At 37.5% G+C, this 20,095-nt stretch overlaps 2 protein-coding genes across 3 annotated transcripts in view; both read right to left on the minus strand.

The window, feature by feature from the left end:
• Positions 1–35: 35 nt before the first annotated feature.
• Positions 36–8,827, minus strand: LOC110423857 (nuclear receptor coactivator). Its single transcript, XM_021438260.1, has 12 exons — positions 8,114–8,827; positions 7,406–7,487; positions 7,240–7,304; positions 7,037–7,117; positions 5,887–5,967; positions 5,289–5,450; positions 5,106–5,204; positions 3,641–5,016; positions 3,108–3,328; positions 2,859–3,016; positions 2,129–2,167; positions 36–2,035 (listed from the first exon to the last, which is right to left on the minus strand). Exons 1-12 carry the CDS (start codon positions 8,240–8,242, stop codon positions 425–427), a joined length of 4,104 nt encoding a protein of 1,367 aa, XP_021293935.1. The 5' UTR covers positions 8,243–8,827; the 3' UTR covers positions 36–424.
• Positions 8,828–9,309: 482 nt separating this feature from the next.
• LOC110424298 (nuclear pore complex protein) overlaps positions 9,310–20,095 on the minus strand; it is a 17,074-nt gene continuing 6,288 nt past the window's right edge. Inside the window, exons 7-24 of one of the 2 annotated variants that reach the window (XM_021438849.2) lie at positions 19,338–19,496; positions 18,971–19,063; positions 18,716–18,883; positions 18,270–18,368; positions 17,848–18,083; positions 17,691–17,748; positions 16,927–17,015; positions 16,549–16,677; positions 15,428–15,550; positions 13,710–13,808; positions 13,425–13,613; positions 13,047–13,218; positions 12,794–12,950; positions 12,410–12,612; positions 11,641–11,782; positions 11,196–11,356; positions 10,576–10,692; positions 9,310–9,794 (exon numbers count right to left, since the gene is read on the minus strand). In XM_021438849.2, coding sequence (XP_021294524.1) covers positions 9,726–9,794; positions 10,576–10,692; positions 11,196–11,356; positions 11,641–11,782; positions 12,410–12,612; positions 12,794–12,950; positions 13,047–13,218; positions 13,425–13,613; positions 13,710–13,808; positions 15,428–15,550; positions 16,549–16,677; positions 16,927–17,015; positions 17,691–17,748; positions 17,848–18,083; positions 18,270–18,368; positions 18,716–18,883; positions 18,971–19,063; positions 19,338–19,496 — 2,463 coding nt within the window. In that variant the 3' untranslated portion in view covers positions 9,310–9,725. The remainder of the gene's footprint in view (positions 9,795–10,575; positions 10,693–11,195; positions 11,357–11,640; positions 11,783–12,409; positions 12,613–12,793; positions 12,951–13,046; positions 13,219–13,424; positions 13,614–13,709; positions 13,809–15,427; positions 15,551–16,548; positions 16,678–16,926; positions 17,016–17,690; positions 17,749–17,847; positions 18,084–18,269; positions 18,369–18,715; positions 18,884–18,970; positions 19,064–19,337; positions 19,497–20,095) is intronic. The other variant, XM_021438848.2, reaches the window with a different exon arrangement.

The raw sequence follows: 20,095 nt of genomic DNA on the forward strand, positions 1-20,095 counted from the left end.
ATGAACCATACGAATAGTGTGATACTACATGAAACTTTGTCGGAGGTAAAATTATAAACTTTTATTATTATGAGAGAAAGGGATTCAGACCCATCTCTTACAAGAAATTACATACCACCAATAATCAGTGCAAAAACTTTTCTTAGTTATTCATACACCCAACAACTCGAAGTTTTTAAGATTTCAAAGGGGACCGCTGCCCCCATTGTAAATCATCCGTGGATAGCAGGCGGCTCAAGAATTAGCTTTTAACACTTATCAAACAGTACCTCAGTCCTTTTGATCAAACTGCTTTCCACTGACAGACCATATGCCAGCAAGATTGTCTTTACAGATTCTTCTTGGAGAAGGATGGCTTATAACCAAGGCCGCTCAAGCATTAGCTTTAAAGAAAATTTATAAAAAAAGCAGTACTCAGAACATGCTATGTGTTGCCAGCAGAGTTGCTCTTGTTCACACCAAGCTCCATAGGAGAATTTGTGATGCTACCAACTGAACCAAGGGTCTGGGAGCTCAATTGGGGGCTAGCTGGACAAGCCTCTGGGTTGCCAGCATGGATAGCACCTGAGCTCAGTTGTGGACTCATGGGAGTCCTTTGATTCATTTGTTGTGGACTGGCCTGTTGCTGGGCTTGCTGTTGCTGAGGTTGTTGGTTCAGTTGTGGAATTCCCATGGTTGATGGTGAGCCTACCTGTGAAGGAGAAACCACAGCCTGTAGTGGTGAGGTTGTTTCTTGTTGCTGCTGCTGCTGTAGCTGTTGCTGCTGCTGTTGCTGTAATTGCTGATGCTGCAGCTGCTGTAAGTGTTGCTGTTGTTGCTGGTGCTGCTGCTGCTGCTGCAATTGCTGCTGCTGCTGCTGCAACTGCAACTGTTGCTGCTGCTGCTGGTTCATGTAAAGGTTGTTCAACCCAGGCATCATCTTCGGAGGACCCATGGGCCCCAGAGCAGTCCGTTGCATAGGGTTCATGTTCGGCTGGTTCAGATTCTGGCCCAGCATGGAAAGACTAGCAGACCCTGGATGCATCTGTCTCGCCCCAGACATCCCAGCTATGCTTGATTGAGGATTGCCTAACATGTTTGCTCTGCCCATCCTCAATTTTGAAATGAGAGCAGCATGAGCATGAGCATGAGCAGGTGTTAGTGTTCCGGGTCGAAGGTGCTGGCTTATTGCATTCGTAATATTTGAAGTTGGGTTAAGATTAATTGGGTTCTGGCCCATATTTCCCATCCCAGAAATAGGTGGCATTGGAGCTGAGATTCCAGACCCACCAATTCCCCTTGCACCTCCAATTCCCATGGCATTGCCTAGGCCTCCAAGCCTGACCATGTTATTGCCCATGTTTCCCATACCGACAGCTGTTCCTAGTCCCATCATCAATTTCCTCTGCTGCTGCGGCTGCTGCTGTTGTTGCTGCTGTTGTTGCTGTTGTTGCTGCTGCTGCTGTAACATCTGAAGCTGAAGAGGGGAATGTTTATTGACCATTTGATTACCCAACTGCATGTTTGAATTCTGCCCAATTGCATTCAAGTGTGAAAGAGGATTTGATGCAAGCATCATTGGTGATCTCTGGAAATGCTGATGCTGTTGTTGGAGCAAGGCATGTTGACTTTGCTGATGCTGCTGCTGCTGTGATGCTTGTTGCTGCTGAGCTTGCTGTGGCTGTGGCTGCGGCTGTGACTGAAGTGTAGGTTGTGCATCTAGTTGTGGTGGCCTTGCAGGCATTGAAACCCCAGATAGGAGTCCTTGAGACATCTGTAAGGACTGAGGGTTTCCAGGAGGCAGCATCCTAGCGTTTCCTAATGCACTTGGGGATGAATTTATGGATATATTATTACTACTATTAGGCTTTGCCACTTCATTGGTTGCCTGACCTGGAACAGCTTCAGCATACTGCTGCATTGTATGCTGCATATCAACTGCAGAACTGTTGGGAAAGGTTGCAGCAGAATTTTGTTGACTGCTTGAGGCCATTAGCACACGAGTTGGTTTTGCCTGGACATTATCTTCCACAAGGTGATGCCCTTCACGCAGCATCTGCACAAGCAATTTGGAATAAAATTGAAGTGAAAAGATAATTGTACCCTAAAATCTTTTAACTCCTAATATCAAGACTAATAGCAGACATACCAGTGAACAGAACTGTCCCGCAAGCAAGTCTGCCAAGTGCTGTTGCAGGATTAATCAGATGAACATGTGAGAAAAAAAACAGAGAAATTCTTGCATAAATAAGAAAAGTGGAAAATAAAAAGGTTCAATTGTTCAAACTGCAAACTGCAGTGATGCACAAAATTTGATGCTCGCTATATTGTTACTCATTAGCCATTCATCCCTTTAGCCTAATTAATAAACCCAGAATGGGATGACGTAAAATACCAGCCAAAGAGAAACTTTCTTAATAAAACAATCGCATATTAGACTAACTCTTTCCATTCTTCTTGATATGGTTGAAGTCTGCTACTGACTTTGACACAGAAAAATATAGGCTCAAAAGAAAACATGAATTAAACCGAACATGGTGAGGACTAGATATCTGAATTGACAGGGAAGTGAAGTAAGATTAGTTGATGATTAGGCAAGCAGGAAATCCTCTAAGATGCACCAATGGAAATTAAGGGTATGTTGAATGCACACCAAAGATAATATGTTTGTAAGACCAGTAAGCAACCCAAAAGTACACCAGTGAAAATTTATGAGGTGAGTGTAGAAAGAGAAAAATATTAAGAAAAAACTCTAAAATAAAAAAATGGCATAGATTTTCTTTTACCACCCGAAAACTGAGACCTGGCAGTTTTCAATCAGTCTAAAAGGCGTATTCTTCTTTTAGGACTGCAAAATTCTAACAAGTAGACAAACTTACAGTATTTGGAAGCATAGGAAAATAAGAAATATAATCCTCCGCACCAATAATGTCACCATCATCTATGTCTCCATAAATCATTGCTACAGTCCCATCGGTTGGTTTCTCAGACATTATCATTCTAGTCCGTACCCTAGGAACTAGAGAAACCACATTCCCTGTTAAAGTAGAGCAGGGTTAAGGCAAGGGGGATAAACCACTAAATATTTGAGGGGGGATCAGAATCTGACTAATAACAACAAAGCAAACCTTGAACAACACGATCACCCTGCACAAAATTTAAGATTCTTGTCTTGTATGTATTCATGCTGCCACCAAATAGTGACTTTGATAGTGGAGTTGAACTGTCTTTAAAATCCTCGTTATTGGAAACACTGTTTAGACAGGTTGATACTTGTTGAGGAGAATGTGTGCTGGGTTTCCGGATGTGGTACTCATCAACCTTCTTCTTTTTTCTGTTGAGTTTATACCTGGAATTGAAACCATAACATTTTTATTGTCATCTATACAACTTTACTTCCTGAAAACTATAAATAGTACCAACCAAGCAGGTGTCATAATATAATAGCCTCACATCCAACTTTCATGTACTGATGTCACCCCAGGAGAATTAAATAAACATCTAGAGAAAGCATCATAAAATAAGAGGCACTAACATCCCATAAAGTTTGAGCAAAGATGATGCCAACACTATATACAGCATTGAAACAGGAATATATTTATTCAATGGCTAGAATCAATCACAAAATTCCAATGCAGTAGTAATTCAATTCACATCATACCTCATAGTCACAATTTCAATCTTTGAGAACCTTTCAAGTATTGATTGATCAGCTAAAGGTGGGGTTCCAACAGAAGGACTGCTTGCATTTAGTGGAACACTGATATTACTAACACTTGCAGGAGATCCAACTGCATTAATTGCTGGGGTCTTGGGGAGGGAATTTGATCTTCGCTTAGCAGCAACTTGAGCCTGGTGTTGCCGTTGCATAGAATCATTTGCACTTGAGGTCAAAGATGGGGTACCACCAACAGCAGGAACTGAGTTAACCGCTGCCTTTTCCTTTTGAGATGCTCCAAGTGCAGTGGTTGTTGCAACAGCCCCAAAGGGAGGTCCTATGGAACCACTTGAAAATTCCCCAGATTTTGATGATAACGGAGATTGAGGCAAAGCCCCACTCGATAAACGTGGACTTTGCACTGATTTCCTTTTTTGGAACTGTTCCTCCTTTCTTGCATCTTTCTCAACATGCTGATTAATATTGTTCCAAGGTGTTTGAGGGAAAACAGGTCTCACATATCCATGTGGTAATCTTGGTTGAAGTCGTGTCTGCTGTTGGTCCAAATGGTTAGTATCAGTTTCCCGATTGAGCTCAGAGCCATCCAACTTGTCTGGATCAAATGGCTCTTCCTTGGCACCATATCTCAATGCTTGCTGTCCTGCAGCAAATGGCATTGCACCAGTCTCCTGATTCACAACCCCTTCAAAAACCTGCTGAGTATACTTCTGCATGCCCGCATTTGCATATTGAATTCCTCTTGCCATTGCTTGCTGGGGCAGCAACATATTCTTCCAGCTCATATCTGGTCCATGGTGGCCATCCATATGCAGCCCAATTTGTTGTTGTGGAATCCCATCTGGTCCCACAGCATTAAGCCTATTTCTTTTATTAAGGCCAGATAAGGGTGACATCGGACCATCTGGATTCTCTCGCTTTCCAAGAAGAGAAGCACCAGAGTTTATGCCGTCAGCATATGAGATTGTCATGTCCTGCCCCGCAGGGGAGGCGGTTGATGGATTGATAACAGAGCTAGACCCATGATCCTGCATGCTTCTTGCATTCACAACCCCCATTTGATACCTCGGTGACTGGGATGTCATGGAAAGTGCTGGAACAGACGAATCTTGCACAAAACTTTTAGGTCTTAATGCTAACATATTGTTGGGACCAATATTCTGAGAAGTCAGATTTTCCTGGACTTGTTGCGGCATCAAACTCCCTGAAATAATTCCTGCCTCTCCCAGCCTGCCATTAGAGCTTTCTGGCACTCTATCTATGCAAACCTTCTTACCATGGATCTTACTAGTAGAGGTGACTGTAACTTCTGGAGCATGCCTCAATCTCTTTCGTCGCAAGCTACAAGAAGCAAGGTTGAGCTGCAAGTTGAACATGGTTAAGTAGTTAAGAAAGATAAGATCGATTGCTCAAAGCAGAAGAACTTGACATTACTCTCTGAACTCATTACCATAGTTGGAACAGGGTTAGAACAGAGCCTCTCCAGTTTGGGAGTAGGATCCAAAAAAAGCCGTGGTTGCAAGGCTGTCAATATCCGAGACTCTGCTTCCTGCAGTCAAAAGAGGATTAAATGTATGCCAGCTTAGCAACATGTAAAATAGTAATATGCAAAGGATGGAGTGTCTCAATGTACCATTAATTCACCATAAGTCCAGGAATTATCTGAGCTCAATGGAATATCCTTCACTACATTCTCCAAAGACATCCTAAGGCGCACTTTATTGATGATAGGGGATCCATCCATAGATGGGATGGTAGACACTTGTTGAGGTGCACTTTTTCGATAATCTCGCACCTTCAAAAGGAAAATATGAATTTTAATTCCTAAATATGAGTTCATTGGATGTAAAGTACCTATGATCTAATAATTATAGATAGAAAGTATTTAAAAGCACAAACTGCTACCTACTAAGCTCTCTGTTAAAACAACAACAAAGAAGTTAAAATTATTTTTTCACAAAATGCAATGCTGGAATTTCAAAAGAAAAATGAAAAGGGTAGAGATGGTGTTCTTGTGAGTGATGTGTAAATACAAACAGTAGTGATAAAAAGTTAGAGCAGGGTTCAAGGGTTGGTACAAGTGAGTTGAAACTTGCTTTTATAAGCACTCATGGCAAGACATCCGGTAACAGAAAGGAACTGGCACAGATGTAATGGAATGAAGAAGAATACACTCGAGTTATTACATAAAATGATACAGAGAGTTAAACTATGATAATTTTATTACTCACCTCACATAGGAGTGTCCCATCAACATATTTGCATGGTATATCATCCAAAATATCTCCTGGCAATCGGCCAGATTCAATTGCCTTCAAGCACATTCACACATAATTGGGAAGAAAAAGTATAAGAAAAGCTTACAGTAAGAGAAAAATATTATGTAAGAACTTACAAAGAGTAATTACACTGCAACTTCAAGGTAACATTAAGTAATTGCCTCATTTAATTAAGACAATTCTTCCTGAAAACTAAATGATTTAGTTTCTCAAACCAAGTTTGAAGACATGAGTGGGTTAAATCCACCAGCAAACCAATCAAAATCATAAAGGGTCAATTTGGATGTTACTTTTAATACTTGCTTTTTGCTTTCTGTTGACTTAAACTTTTCTAAAAACTATAACTAAATGGGAAAAAGCAAAATCATAGTTCTCAGCATAAAAAAAAAAAGAAAAAAAGGCAAAATCATACTTGATTAAACATGGAGAAATTGCTAAAATGAATTCAAACATCATGCTTCTACATAAATGCAAACCATGCTATTTCATATCCATGAAAGTCTTTTTTTGTTTTCTTTTTATTTCTTCAAAATATGTTTCACATTTGTATAAAAAAGCATTGAGAGTAGCAAATTAACAGCCATACATAGTCACCATTTATAAAAGGTCAATATTCTCTTATCTTTTGAAGAATAAAAAAAAATGTATGAGCTAGTTCCAACACCCAAGTCCAAATAAAGGAAGTTCAAGTTAGGTTACCAGGCAACATAAAATTATGGTCAGGTATTATGAAGATTGTTTTCTCAGATCATTAAGACACTAACCTAGGACACACTACTTTGTCAACCCACCTTTTACAGATAATTGATGCAAAGCATGGCCTATAAAAAGGAGATCTTGCTATCCAATCCACTATCCACCAAGGCTCAATGAATATGGGACAATTCCTTTGCTAACCAAATCGATGACCTTGCTAACTGAACCATTTAGATAGTAGATTTTATACTTTACCATCTAATAATGAACTTCCAAACGTGTACCCAAAATATATTTGATATAGGAGACCCCATTTTACAACATTCTAGGATTAAAAATAAAGATAAAAAGTAATAAGAAATAGGCAGAAAAAAGAAACAGAAAAAAGATTAGATTAAACACTCACTGAGAAGAGAGTTTCAGATGACCTATCATATGGATGCAACTTTGGAGCATCCTGAACAGTAGCCTGATGCAAAGCCTCCTTCTGAAAATTCGAGAATTGCTTTTAACTTAAAAGTGACTTATAAGATGGAAACAAAAAAATCTGCCCCATCAGTAAACTTTCTTCTAATGAATAGAGTATCATTAATACTGTCTTAAACAAACCTCTGGGGGTTTTCCAATAGAATATCCATCTACGTACAGGTTCAAGGTGAAGGAAATTTCATGGTCTGCAAAAACAAGAAAGAACCAACACATACGGAATCTGAACATCATCAACTATATGGAGAGGGAAAACTAACAACAAAAAAACACTAATTTTAACTTCAACCTGCGGGAACACGAAGCCTTTCATCAGAAACAATTGATTGAGATACCCCACCAACACGCTCACCACCTTCAATGACATCACCCTAGATCAACAAACAATCCAAATAATCAGAGGAAAAAAAAGGGGGAGGGGGAAGCATATAAACTATTTTTTATCCCTATTGCTTCATGGCTCATTTATTGGCTACGAATCAAACTAGATAGAGAAGTTGTACTAAAATCACAACTTATACCAGTTATAAAGAAAGTTACAAAATTAAAACTAAACAAAATCCCATCAACTACGGTAACTATTACACCAAAAATATGAGGCTATTAAGTTTGCATAAGGGGTAAAAAGAAAAAGGCCAACACAACATTACATGAAAATAAATCAATACGATCAAATCAAGCTCATTTTTTAGTTTAACACTTGTGGAAAATTTTTATAAATAAATAAAACCAAAAAAGGCAACACTGCAATCTCTCACTAACTTTTACCAGCAATCGATCAATAAAATTCCAGTAAAATAAAAAAATATATAATCTGTATTCTTAAAAAAAAAAACCCCCCGAAAATGGCAGGATCTGTTCAATGAATTAAAATAAGAAAACAAAACCCAGAATTTCCTTTACCAAAATTTCTCTTCTTTTTTCTTTCTTGTGTAATTTTCCGACAATATTTTTTTATCAGCAAGCTAAATGAAAGCTGCGTTTTCATAAAATTTACCTGGAGCTTTCTAGGCCGTGAGCTCTCTTTAGAATTCTCAGAGACATCATCAACTGAAACCTCTGATTGCAGACAAGGCTTCGGCTTGAACCTATTACCGGTTTTCGAAATCTTAAACGAAACACCCATGTAAAAGGCCTCTCTGCTTTATCAGAATTGAACCATGAGAAATTGAGCCTTAACGGTTTGTGTTTGGATCAACAGAAAGTTAGGACCATGTGGAGACCTCAGACAATTAAGAGCCCAGAAAGAGTTTTGGAGGAACAGTGGAGAAAAATCAGCAAATTTGCAGGAAAAAATATGGTGGGTTTAATACAGGCGAAATTGAGAATGGGGCAGAAAATCAATTTAATAGTACAAATAAGGAGGTGTTTGGATGGGGAAGAAAGTAGAAGAAAATAGAGGGGGAAACAAGAGGAAAGAGAAAAACCCCAAATATTAGCCACTGTTGCTGCAGCCCAAGAGTCCTCTTAACTGAAACCAAGGCTTTTGGGAGCTCAGAATCCTTTCTTCTAAGAATCAAAATTGCAACGCCCAGTTAACATAGAGGAGAGAGAGAGAGAATTTTGGTTCGACCGTCCGGTTGGGCTCGGATCTCAGACTTTAAAAAAATTGTAAAAGAATGTGTTAACTCCGTAATCTCACTTATATTTGGATTTGGGTAAAATAATTGTTGAAGTCGGTAACTAAATATAACATAGCTTCTTTTGCTTCCCCCTTTGGTTGCACGATGCAAAGTAATTAGAAATAATCAAATAGATGCTATTACAGAATATATATATATATATATATATATATATATATATATATATATATATATATAGATCCCAACCTCATTATTAACCTACTGATATAACCAGTCTTGAACCTCTCTTTTACCACTAAATAATACTGCAATTTGGCTAAATGACCATCTGTGTATTTGATTTTGGATGTTGTCAACGCTGAAATACCATAATTTGAGCCGTGGAAAGCTCTACCTTCTGCATTATCAAGATGAAACTTTAGCCAGAATGTAAGGATTGGATGAGGGAAAGAAAGAAGACCAAGATTATCTATCGCTTAATTATGCTTTGGACGAACATCTTATTAGCATAATATCATGTCAAAGATTATGGCCACAGCATTAGAAAAAACTGGAAAAGAAGACATTACTGGATTTCTTTGAATGTTCAACGAAATTAAATTACGGAGCAAAGTGATTCTTTCCTGCATGGAAATCATGATTGATTTGGTTTTTAAGTTTTTCACCATTTTTCTGTCCCTTCTATTTCTCTATTTCCACTTCTTTACCCTCAATTTGTCAATATCCATGTCATGATCCAAATTATGTAGGTTCTGAATCTAAACTGTCATGTTATGCAGGAAATTGAAGGTGTTCCTTGTTTCAGAACTCTCACCCACCCAGATAGAGGAAGAGGCACATATAACTTTGTAACAGATCAGGCAAAGTATCATTTCATATGATCTAATTTACAACATTTACTTCCTTTTCGTTTTCTGGTACTGAACAAAAAGTATGGGGCCAAGGATGGGAGAGAGGTATGGCTGTCAGATTTCACCGCCGTGTGGCACAATGACACAGAACCAGAATTGGATCCCGAGCTGCTAATCATGAGGACAGCTCCTCCTGAAGCTCCATTTTGCATATGGAATATTCCCTCTCAAATAGTAAAAATTCCTGGTCATGAAACAGCAAGTCATTTAAACAAAATTGTGATAGTCCTCAAGAACATAAGTGGCAAAATGAACAAAAATTTAGAACAATAAAATAATTTAAGGAACCATGCAATTCCAAGATAGATGAAATGAGTCAGCTGCCAAATACCACATTTATATCATCAAAACTATCACAAATTAAACAGAATTCAGTGACATACTCCAAGTAACGTCATCTATTTTTCCTAGTTTTGGTGATTGGGATGCCTTGATTGCATTAGGGTCCAGGACCTACACCGTAAAAGTCTATGAAAATGCAATTTAACCTTTATGTCTATAATAATTAGAGCCTCGCTTCATTTGAAGAGGTATAACTTTATCTTTTCGAATTGTCTTCTGGTACATACATAGGTTGATATGTCATACAGAGATTGGCATCACATGCAAGGCAGAAAAAGGTGAAGTTATTGAACATGGCACTGGTCAACTTTGTAGAGGAACCTAAAATTCTGAAGGTTTAGAAGACTATTTAGACAGGAGAATCACATATGCAAATTACAAAATATTATTCTAAACATATTTCAGGTGAAACAATAATGGAACAAAAAGAGTGCACATATGAGTTGAGGGGAAGGGGAGTGGGTTTTGGAATCACATTTGTCCATATCAAGTCCTTAAAGGAAGTAAAAGGACAGTTCGTAATCATGTACCACTGCTCCAACAGATAGAAGGATGAAAAGTTGATAAACAGGAAGGACCATATGAGCCCCTATTCGCATACAACCAATAATATATCCACTTACCTGCAATTGTTGCTGACTGAATAGATGGATGAACCCAGTCTCCAAACTTGAGACTAGTTCAATCAACTGGTCATGGCTTTCAGGAGGGTTACCTGACTCCATGAGTGAAACTGAAACCTGCAAATGAATCAAGATATGGTAAAAAACAAAAATATTGACATGGTAAAAGTCATGAAACATGCACTTCCACAACTGTCGGTTTCCTTTTTCCTTGTTTCTTGTTCTTGCTTGCATTAATTTTGCAAAACAATATTCCCACAATGATGTTACATTTTTTCTCTTGTTTCCAGTCCTCACTTCTTTTCATTTTGCAAAATAACATTAACAATAGTTGGTTACAAATTAAATCAGGGCAGTATAACCCATCCCGAGAAAACAGACTCCTAGAGAAAAGACCATAGTTGTTGATAACATAAGACATAAATACATTTTAAAGCCAAAATTTTGCTATGCTTTTTTATGCTTGCCTTTTCTTTCCCCTTTTGCCTTTCGGAAAATACTTCCATTAATGAATCACCAAAAAAGCTTTTTTCTAACTGCCTCTTTTCAGCTCTCAAAAGCCATAAGGTAATTTTTCTGTTGCTAAATAAGGGGCCTCAGTCTTCCATATAAAAGCTTACCTGCATGCATCGAAGAATGACTTCTGGAATACAACACCTACGACAGAGGCCCTGCACAATATATGTTGCTGGCCCCTCCAAAGAACTGTCTTTGCTTGAAAACCAAGCATCTAATCGAGATATCTCCATTGTAACTCCTGCTTGGAATCTAACAAGCTCACCTGCATTACAAGTTCAATCAATACACCAGAAAAGATTACCACTAAAGGCCATGTTCCTATTACTTTCTAGACGGATTATATTCCTTCTTTGACTAGCTATGATATCATACAAGACTTTAAAAAAAATAGGTGCCTGCATCCAACTACACGAATTTGCACAACCTGCATAACCAATCAATTTTTAATCTTTACTTCACAGTAAAGTTTCTCCCAAAGGTAAAACAGACTGAGAGTCTCAAACTGCACACCAAGCACAGCAGAACAGCATCTCCTTAGTTCCTTACCTTTGAAGCCAGCTGCCATAACAGCACCCAGAAGGCCGCCGTCATTGAGGATGTGTGAACCAATTCCATCACCCTCTACCGCCAAGCAGCGCAGAACGACCTCAATACTGTAGCTGTCCCTTGAAGAAATGGCAACATTCACCTGCCCATGACAAAATATGATCATGAAAAGGGACAATATTACTAACAGGAAATTTCATGAATCTTAGGTTCATTAAAACCAAGCAGAAAATTTGGCCAAAATAATATATATTGGTAGTTTAAATCTTCTAATGAGGTTAAATCGATCCAAACCGTATTTATTTTCCTAACATCATTTTCCTTCCTTTACAGTTTGCAATGTTATCTACTAAGAATGGCTCCCATCAGACCACAGCCCATATGAGTTGCTTTTCTTTCTAATATCTAGAACTAGAAGAATTATTTTCCTCACTCAATCTCTAAAGCAAACCTACTCTCCCTCACACTTTCTCTCAAGGTTTTAGAGAAGCAACACTTTGGTGAATGATATCATCATCTAATCTAACATGCAAACCTTCAACTTATAAGCAATTACCACTACAATTAAGTGAAGTTGACATCTAGATTGTAGCCTCGAAATGATCCAAGGCATCCTTGTGCAGAGATGTATATCTTGGAATTTACTCGTTCAACATGATGAAATTATACCTTTTGGATTCTGGAATAAACAGTAGCATATGAGATCAACAATCTAACATTAGCATGGGCAACAAGGATGTTTATTGGATAATAAGATAAATAAGCATACCATTAACTGACGTTCAACGACAACTTCCTCAGTCACTGAAGAATAAAGTGCACTCATCAAGGCAGCACAAACAGTAGCATCTGGACACATTGATTCACCAGAAGGCAGGCGGAGCATTGCAGTAGCATGCAGTTCAAGAAATAGAGGTTCCATCGATTCATTAACATGCTCCTCCACAGAAATCAACCAAGGGTTTTCTTTCCCTATAGTAAGCATTAAGATTATTACCCGTCAAAGGCATCAATATGATGAGAGAAAAGGACAGTTATAAAACATCCACCCTCAATGGAAGAAAAGCTATTGCATACTCGCCAACCAAAATATCTCCCTCAGTCCGGAATGCTGCTTTTGTGCATAGAAGAACATATGATCAAATTTACTTACTCAGTAGCAATAACAAAGATAAATTCAATGTCTCTTTGGCTGCTTCTATTGCTCTTTGTTTTTCCTCTACTGAAAGTTCAACGGGAGAAACATCTGCATTCGCTAATTCAATTTTGAGCCAGTTGCGATAGGTTGCATCACAGGAGTAGTATTCACTCTATTTAAAGAAGAGAATATGGATAAGCATACAGACAAAAGTAAAGAAAATATTATGACTGCCAATAATCAATGTTGTATGAAAGCAAAAGCATACCCAGTCTTGAAACTCTTTCAGATTCTCAGAAACATAATCCTGAAAAGTATCAGGAGTTTCAGAAAGCTGCTTCAAAGGCTCAGCAAGAAGACTAAGTAATTCTTGTGCACCTATGGGCATGGCCGGCACTCTCCACATAGAAATCAGAGCAAACTCCCTGAACAATATATTGCTACAGGAAAGAAATGATGGTTAAATGTTAGACGGTGAACCTCTAAAACCAGGCGACATTAGAACTGAGACAACTTCCAAGTAATGCAGAAATAGGTTTCATGGTTAAAGCAAAATTCAAAATTCTATTTCACCATACTAAACCAAAAATCAATTTACGACAATCAATTCAATACAGCAACCAAAAGAAAAACAGGAAAATGCTACCTGTGTATTAATGCTCGCAAAAGAAGTTTGGCACTAACGTCTTTAACATTAGCAATTGTGGAGGGAGGTGTAAAGCAGAGCCATTGGACAACCAAAGCTTTTTGAAGACTATGCAGCCTATGTTGCTCTGCAACATCAGATGATTCATCATATTTTCCAACTTTGGTTTCTCGTGATCGTGACAAAATCCTGTTATCATACCAAAACATTCCCATTTTAATTGAACCCAATGGATCACTACTGCCTCAAACTCACATATATATGCTTCAGAAAACACATCAATACCTCTCAATAATTTCTTCAAAGCTTCCTTTCAAATCATCCCCTTGAGAAAACGGCAAATACTCCATTGCAGAAAGGAAGATTTTATATTTGACATGCACACTGTTGCCAAGTGAAGAAACATAAACATTGCAACTTTAAAACTAAGAATAAATACCAACAGACATATGGAGAAAGACTAGTAGGCTCTCATGTTGCAATATCTTAAGGTGATAGCTCCACATTTTCTGCATCACTTTGACATACATCTTAGCTGTTATCTTGAACTAAGATCAGCAATAAATAAAGGACACAAATAGTCTCCTGATATTTAAATCAGAGCCTGGGAAACTCATCCATACTAAATGCATCAAAATTAAAGAGAAAAACAAAAGAAACAATAAACAAAAAGGATAAATACATAAGATCCCAGAATTCAGGCATTGGTTTGTGCCAAGCAGATTTAGAAATGAAGACAGCAAGCAGTGATTTCAGCTGTCATTGCTTTCATCTCTCTCTATTTCCTTCTTCAAATTATTTTCTGCTTGTGTAGCTGTGTTCAGAAAAAAATATATGGCATACAATGCACTCCCATCTTTATTTTGAGGACTTTATCATACTCAAACATGTGCATAGTTTTTTCTTCTCCTCTCACCTTTCTTAAATGTATCTTTTCCATTCCTCCTGGTCAGGACTACCTCACTTTCCTAAAAATGCTTAAGAAACAATTAACAGTAAGAATATATTCCAGACACAGCTACAGCCTGGACAATCCAATCACCTCCTTGGCCAGAATAGTACTTCAGTCTAGTTGCCACTTTTAATGCTTGTCAAGTTTTAGTAACATAATCAATATTCTCACTGAGGAAGGACAAAGGAACATTTTTTAAAAAAAATAATTGAATTCAAACAAGCAGGAGAAATTATTCAAGGAAATACACCAGAGAGGACCCAAAAGTAAGACAAAAATTTATTGATGTTTAACAAATATGATATTCAAAATCATGTCAGAAAATGTTCCCCACATGGATTCTCACCGGCAGATAAAATGTAGCGCGCACCCAGAAGAGCAGTGTATCTTATGAAGCAATCATGTGCTAACTCTAATAACAAGCTCAACAAAAGAATTAAGTGCAGTGGAATGCCTCTCTTTCTGAAAATATTTCACTGATTCAAGGTTACAGACAATTTATTATCTTACAAACAAAACTTCAACAAATGTTTAGTATTTTATAATTCATTATTCACATATTATTATTGCTTATCTACATAATTAGATGCATTAGTACACACGAAGCAAGCAGTACCAGAAAACCAAAGACAATTTAGAAACTTAATCCCTCAACACCATGACAAGTGTATTTCCTGAATACATTTGAGTTAATCGGATAATCATCTCCTTCACATTATATGGAGACAGAGAGCATGCAAGAAAATAAAAGCACTACCAGACAGATTATTAGAATTAAGATGCAACTACTTCTAAATCACTTTCTTTCCTTTTCTGCAAATTTATATAATATGTGCAATTCTAGAATATCAACTCAAAAGTTTTTGTTACAATGCTTCTTTGTTAATTAACATTCATTATAGTGTAAATAAATATGCAAATCGCTATTGTCCATGAGGGCAAAACACACGGTCTTTAAGTACCGAATGATAAAAATAGGCCATCAACACAAATACTCAGTTACTGAAGAACGGCAAAGAAAAGAGGATAGGAAAAAGCATATAGCTGTTACCTGCTATTCAGCCTTAGCTCCATCATGTGCACAAAGAGGTCGATACAGCGATGATGTGCAAGCTGAGAAGCATAAATCCCAACCAATTCTTCATGATGCTTAGAAAATAGAAACAGAGAGAACCTGAAATTTGATTTTCCAGTGAAGACAGTTACCAACCAGACTAAGTGAATTTATCAATATACTCAAGCTGGCGTCTCTTTTTCATACAGAACACATATTTATGGGCTTCTGCAACATGGTTAACAGCCTAAAGGAACACAGTATTATGCGAGAGATATAGTAGCCTGTGGGCATCAAAAAAGTTTAACAAACTAAAGTCATGCTCAATAACAAAATTTCAAAGAAATGAAGACAGCTAGAACATGTTACATAACTGCCACAGCTCCTGGTGCCTTATTATTTATCAAAAAGGAACATATTATTGGAGAAAAATATCAGCACCAATCAAACAAAATTGATAACAGAAGCTTTTAGTAACTAAAAACATGGGTGCTTATAAAAGAGTGGGTTAGACAAGGTCATACTTCATAGCTCAACGTCTTCACAACCTCCATTCCTTTTTTACGTCAAAAGTTTCATTATCTGAAGGTTATGAGTTTCAATCAGTTCAGGTGATCTGTATTTAATCCCACATTGTTTTAGTTAAGATGCATTCCTTTTGCATAGGTTCCACAGACTTCCAACATTTTTCATTTTTGGAAGAGCTAAGTGTCACACCAAACACTTCAGAGGAAGCAGGCAGGGTGCTTCAATCCCACATCAGGCAAGTAGGGAGATCTTGAAAGGCTTAAAACTGTGAGCGCTGCACACCCAATCGGGCTAGCATTTTGGGGAGAGGGTTATAACCCCATCGCATAAGCATTTAGAATTTCATTTTGCTCATTTGAATCAAGTTATCTCAATATAATGCACAAGTGAGAGAATCCACAAAAACTAGCAATAATTCAGCAGAATAATTTAGTGCCTGCAGTTAGAAACAACAATTCAACACCTGTAGCACACATAACAACCTAGTTGATTCAAAAACTAGATATTTCATAGCCACAACCGCTATGCATTTCAAATCGCTCCACTCAGTTATGACAGATATGCTAAGACCACAATTTAAAATTACTTACATGTGTAGAATACGATCACCAACAGTCATTAGCTTTTCTTTGAAGGGATCCTTCATTTCATTAGCAAGTAAATATCTAAGAACAAGCACTAGGTGTGCACCGAACCGAATCATCTGAGGATCACGAGGCCTAGAAGAAATCATAATGCACATGTCAACAAGAATGTTTCTACACTACTTGGACATTAACCATTTATTTAACCTTTTCCTGACTACAATACCAAAGTAGCCAACCTATGACCTTTGTTGAAATCTCACTTACAAGAATTAGCTTAAGCAGGAAATGTGATAGAACTGGGGTCTGGTGTATTTTGGATTGCTATTGCTTCTACTTTATTAAACTTGAAAATTGTTGATGTGGGCTTCCAAGAAGCACTACCTGGAGATGCTTTGATCATCTTCTGAAGGGGCTATCCATGACCATATAAGCTCAAGGAGATGTGGTATATTCCCTAACATCAGATTCATCTGTCAAGCAATGTAAAGTTAGAGAGGCCACCAAAATATTTATTGGATTTAAAGAAATCCATTTAATAAATAAAACAAAACAAGACCTAAGACACCAGTTCTATGTGCACTTATCTAGAATGAACTCCAAAAGCTCTAAGAAATAAAATTGATATGTAAAATAATCTCTAAGCATGTAAATGGTGCATAAATGTTTATAGAGACTTTGATACAGGAAGTAAAGCCTATGTAGGTAAGATCAGGGGATCAGGGGTTCAATGGCATAAAGAGAGTGGGGTTCCCAGTGAAATGGTAACAGCGAAGATTTTTAACCAAATGTAAGCATTTTCTCTGGCTTACATGAATCAAAAGGGGAAAATCCCCCATTTGCATCCTGGCTAACTAAACGACTACCAGTTTTCTCTACGTGCTAGAAGAGAGAACTTTTTAATTCACAATCCCACTGCAAAGAACTCCACATTTTATCATCTATAACAGCTAGCTTCAATTTCACTTCTTTCATTCCCCTCTCCCCCTTTTTGTTTTTAAGTTTTTTTCTTCTCTGCTTTGATGGATCAGAATGATTACTCTACAATGTTTGCAAGAAAATTATGTTACATAATACCATTGTCATCTACATATCTGCAAACTTAGCATCAGACTAAAACCAAGTGTGAAAGTCTACTTGAAAGAAACCTCAATTTGTCGTTGCTGCTCCTTGCATCCTCGAGTAACAGCTTCATGCACCATTTCACTAAATCAGGGGACCAAAAGCAAAACAAAAGGATATAACAAATTAAACAATACAACGAAGGAAAACTTAATATTAGCAAAAACCACACAATAAAAATACCCCGAATGAAGCTTCTGAAGAAGAGCAGAAAGGTCTCTTGGTTGCTGGTTTAAAACTTGCAGTGGCCAATTTTCAGGTCCAGATGCAGGCTGAGAGGTACTATCAATTCCTTCAGGACTTCCATCAATACTATCTCCATAGCCTTTTAATTGTTCCATCCTGCCAGATTGTGAACGAGCTAATTCTAGATCTACCTGAATTTCAAGCCACGATTTGGCCATTGCCCAACAGGCTGTCTGTGAATATAATGGACATCAGATTTTAATGACTTGGTGTTTGGTAAAGTTTAGAAAGACTATGAGCATTTCACAAGGGGGAAAAAGACATATAACAGAAAGCATCTTAATATGACAAAGAACAGATAAGCATTTGAAAAGCCTCCTAAGAATGCTTCAAATGCTTATCTATTCAGAAAAGCATACCTCCCAGTCTGCACAGATCGGAAGCATGCGCTTCAAGTTGCTACATTGGGCTGCATAAACCGCTATTTCATATTTCCCACCATTTTGCTCAGAAATTCTCTATAAAAGAAGTATAAAAAAATAAAAGAGATATGTGAGGGGAAAAGAGAGAGAAAGAGAGAGAGAAACACTCCATTAATTCCTCAGAACTCAATTGAGCTTGTGCATCAACCGCCATCCTTGCATTTAAAAGAGAGAGAGAGAGATGAAAACTTGCAAAAGCACCAAAGTCCGAACACCAAGGAATGATAACCATTATTTATGACATCCACAAGAAAGGCACAGAGATAGAATCCAAGAGGCTAAAACTTAAATGTTGCAAGGATAAATGCATCCAATAAAACTAGGTATTAAACATGTCTGAAAGTGGTAATAGAACCATTAAATACGATTGTAGTTATATTTACCTCTGACGCACAATAGGAAGCCCATTTCCAAAGGCGCCACTGATGCCCAATGCCACTCTCAAGTTCAATAGCTTGCAGAGTTCTATTTTTTCCATTCTTCAGTAAGGCTTCAACAGAAGGAAATAGGTCCAACCCTCCAAATGGGCATATAGTTGCAGATCTCCATGGCTGCAAAAGTAAACTGCTTATCAGACAGCATGCAAATGGAATAAGAACGTTATTCTATATTCATTAACCTTGTCAAACTCAGTATACCTGTCCAGCAGAACGGCAGAGATCACACGCCTCTTCCAGTCTTCCAGCCCTTAACAGAGTCCAGACATCCTCAAGTAAAGACTCATCTTGTTTCTGTCAAGGAAAAACGGTCACTGCCACAATAAACAAAAAATTGATATTTTAAAGACTGTTATATGTCTATCACGATCCCCTCGAAGAAATCAGACCAAGATGGTCAAAAACAATACAAATACGTGCTTCTCACATACTACACATTTAAGAGCTCTCCCTCTCACCCTCTCTGTATTTAAAAGGGTGCACAAACACTGCACATATCACACTGGGAGATAAAGCTACATACAAAAAGAAGTCATTAAAAATTTTAGAACAGCTCCTGAGAGAGTACTTTATCGTCAGGCAGCTGATTAGCATGTTCTCGTGTTGGAGCATCAAAATCCAAGTGGTGAACAGTGTTAGCAGCAGAGGCACCCTTTTTAAGAAACCTCTGAGTGTGGTGCCAAATTCCAGAGTTGGGAAGATAGGTACCAACATGAGATCCTCGCACCTGCAGAAAAAAAAAATTCCCATGTTAAACAAATCCAACAGCATTGTTTAGGGGTATAATATGAAGCTTCATTACAAGCAAAAATAATCATAATCTAACAACATTGACAAAAACATATGTATGCTCAATAGGATAAACCAGGAATCAGCCCTTCCTGTCCATAATTAAGTTGTCACTAAAAGGGTCAAAGGTTAAAGGTCACAGTTGTTAAAAGTTATAAATTAAGGTAATTATCCAGAGAACTTTTGTGTTACTAACCTTAGGCATAACTACCATAAATGATGTAGTCAAAAGGTTTAGGGCAATTAGAACTCAACAATTAGGGCTAGAATAGGGTTGTTTGTGTTGGACCAATAGAAAGATAATTGGGTTTTTTAAAAGAAACCTCTTGAATAAATATTCAAAATAACAAAAGATGATAATAATTCTATCTAAGATCACCTATTTATAATAGCTAAAATAAATCCTAATCAAATAGTAATCCTAATCCTAAATAAAGACTTAAAGTACTAAAATTTTAATAAAGATAGGAAAAAGAATCTCACACTAAATAAAATAAAGAAAATAAAATCCTAAGCTAACGAAAATACTAAATAAAA

Source organism: Theobroma umbraticum, unplaced genomic scaffold, assembly GCF_002168275.2.
Source record: "Theobroma umbraticum cultivar Fairchild unplaced genomic scaffold, ASM216827v3 scaffold_204.0, whole genome shotgun sequence".
Taxonomy (NCBI): Eukaryota; Viridiplantae; Streptophyta; class Magnoliopsida; order Malvales; family Malvaceae; genus Theobroma; species Theobroma umbraticum.

What these genes read in the sequence shown, in the direction of transcription:
- LOC110423857 (XM_021438260.1), bottom strand. Translation starts at nt 8,242, where the DNA reads ATGGGTGTTTCGTTTAAGATTTCGAAAACCGGTAATAGGTTCAAGCCG. An exon ending in AAGGCTTCGTGTTCCCGCAG is followed by an intron (nt 7,305 to 7,405) that starts GTTGAAGTTAAA and finishes TTGTTTTTGCAG; the next exon opens with ACCATGAAATTTCCTTCACC. An exon ending in CGGGACAGTTCTGTTCACTG is followed by an intron (nt 2,036 to 2,128) that starts GTATGTCTGCTA and finishes TTGCTTGTGCAG; the next exon opens with ATGCTGCGTGAAGGGCATCA.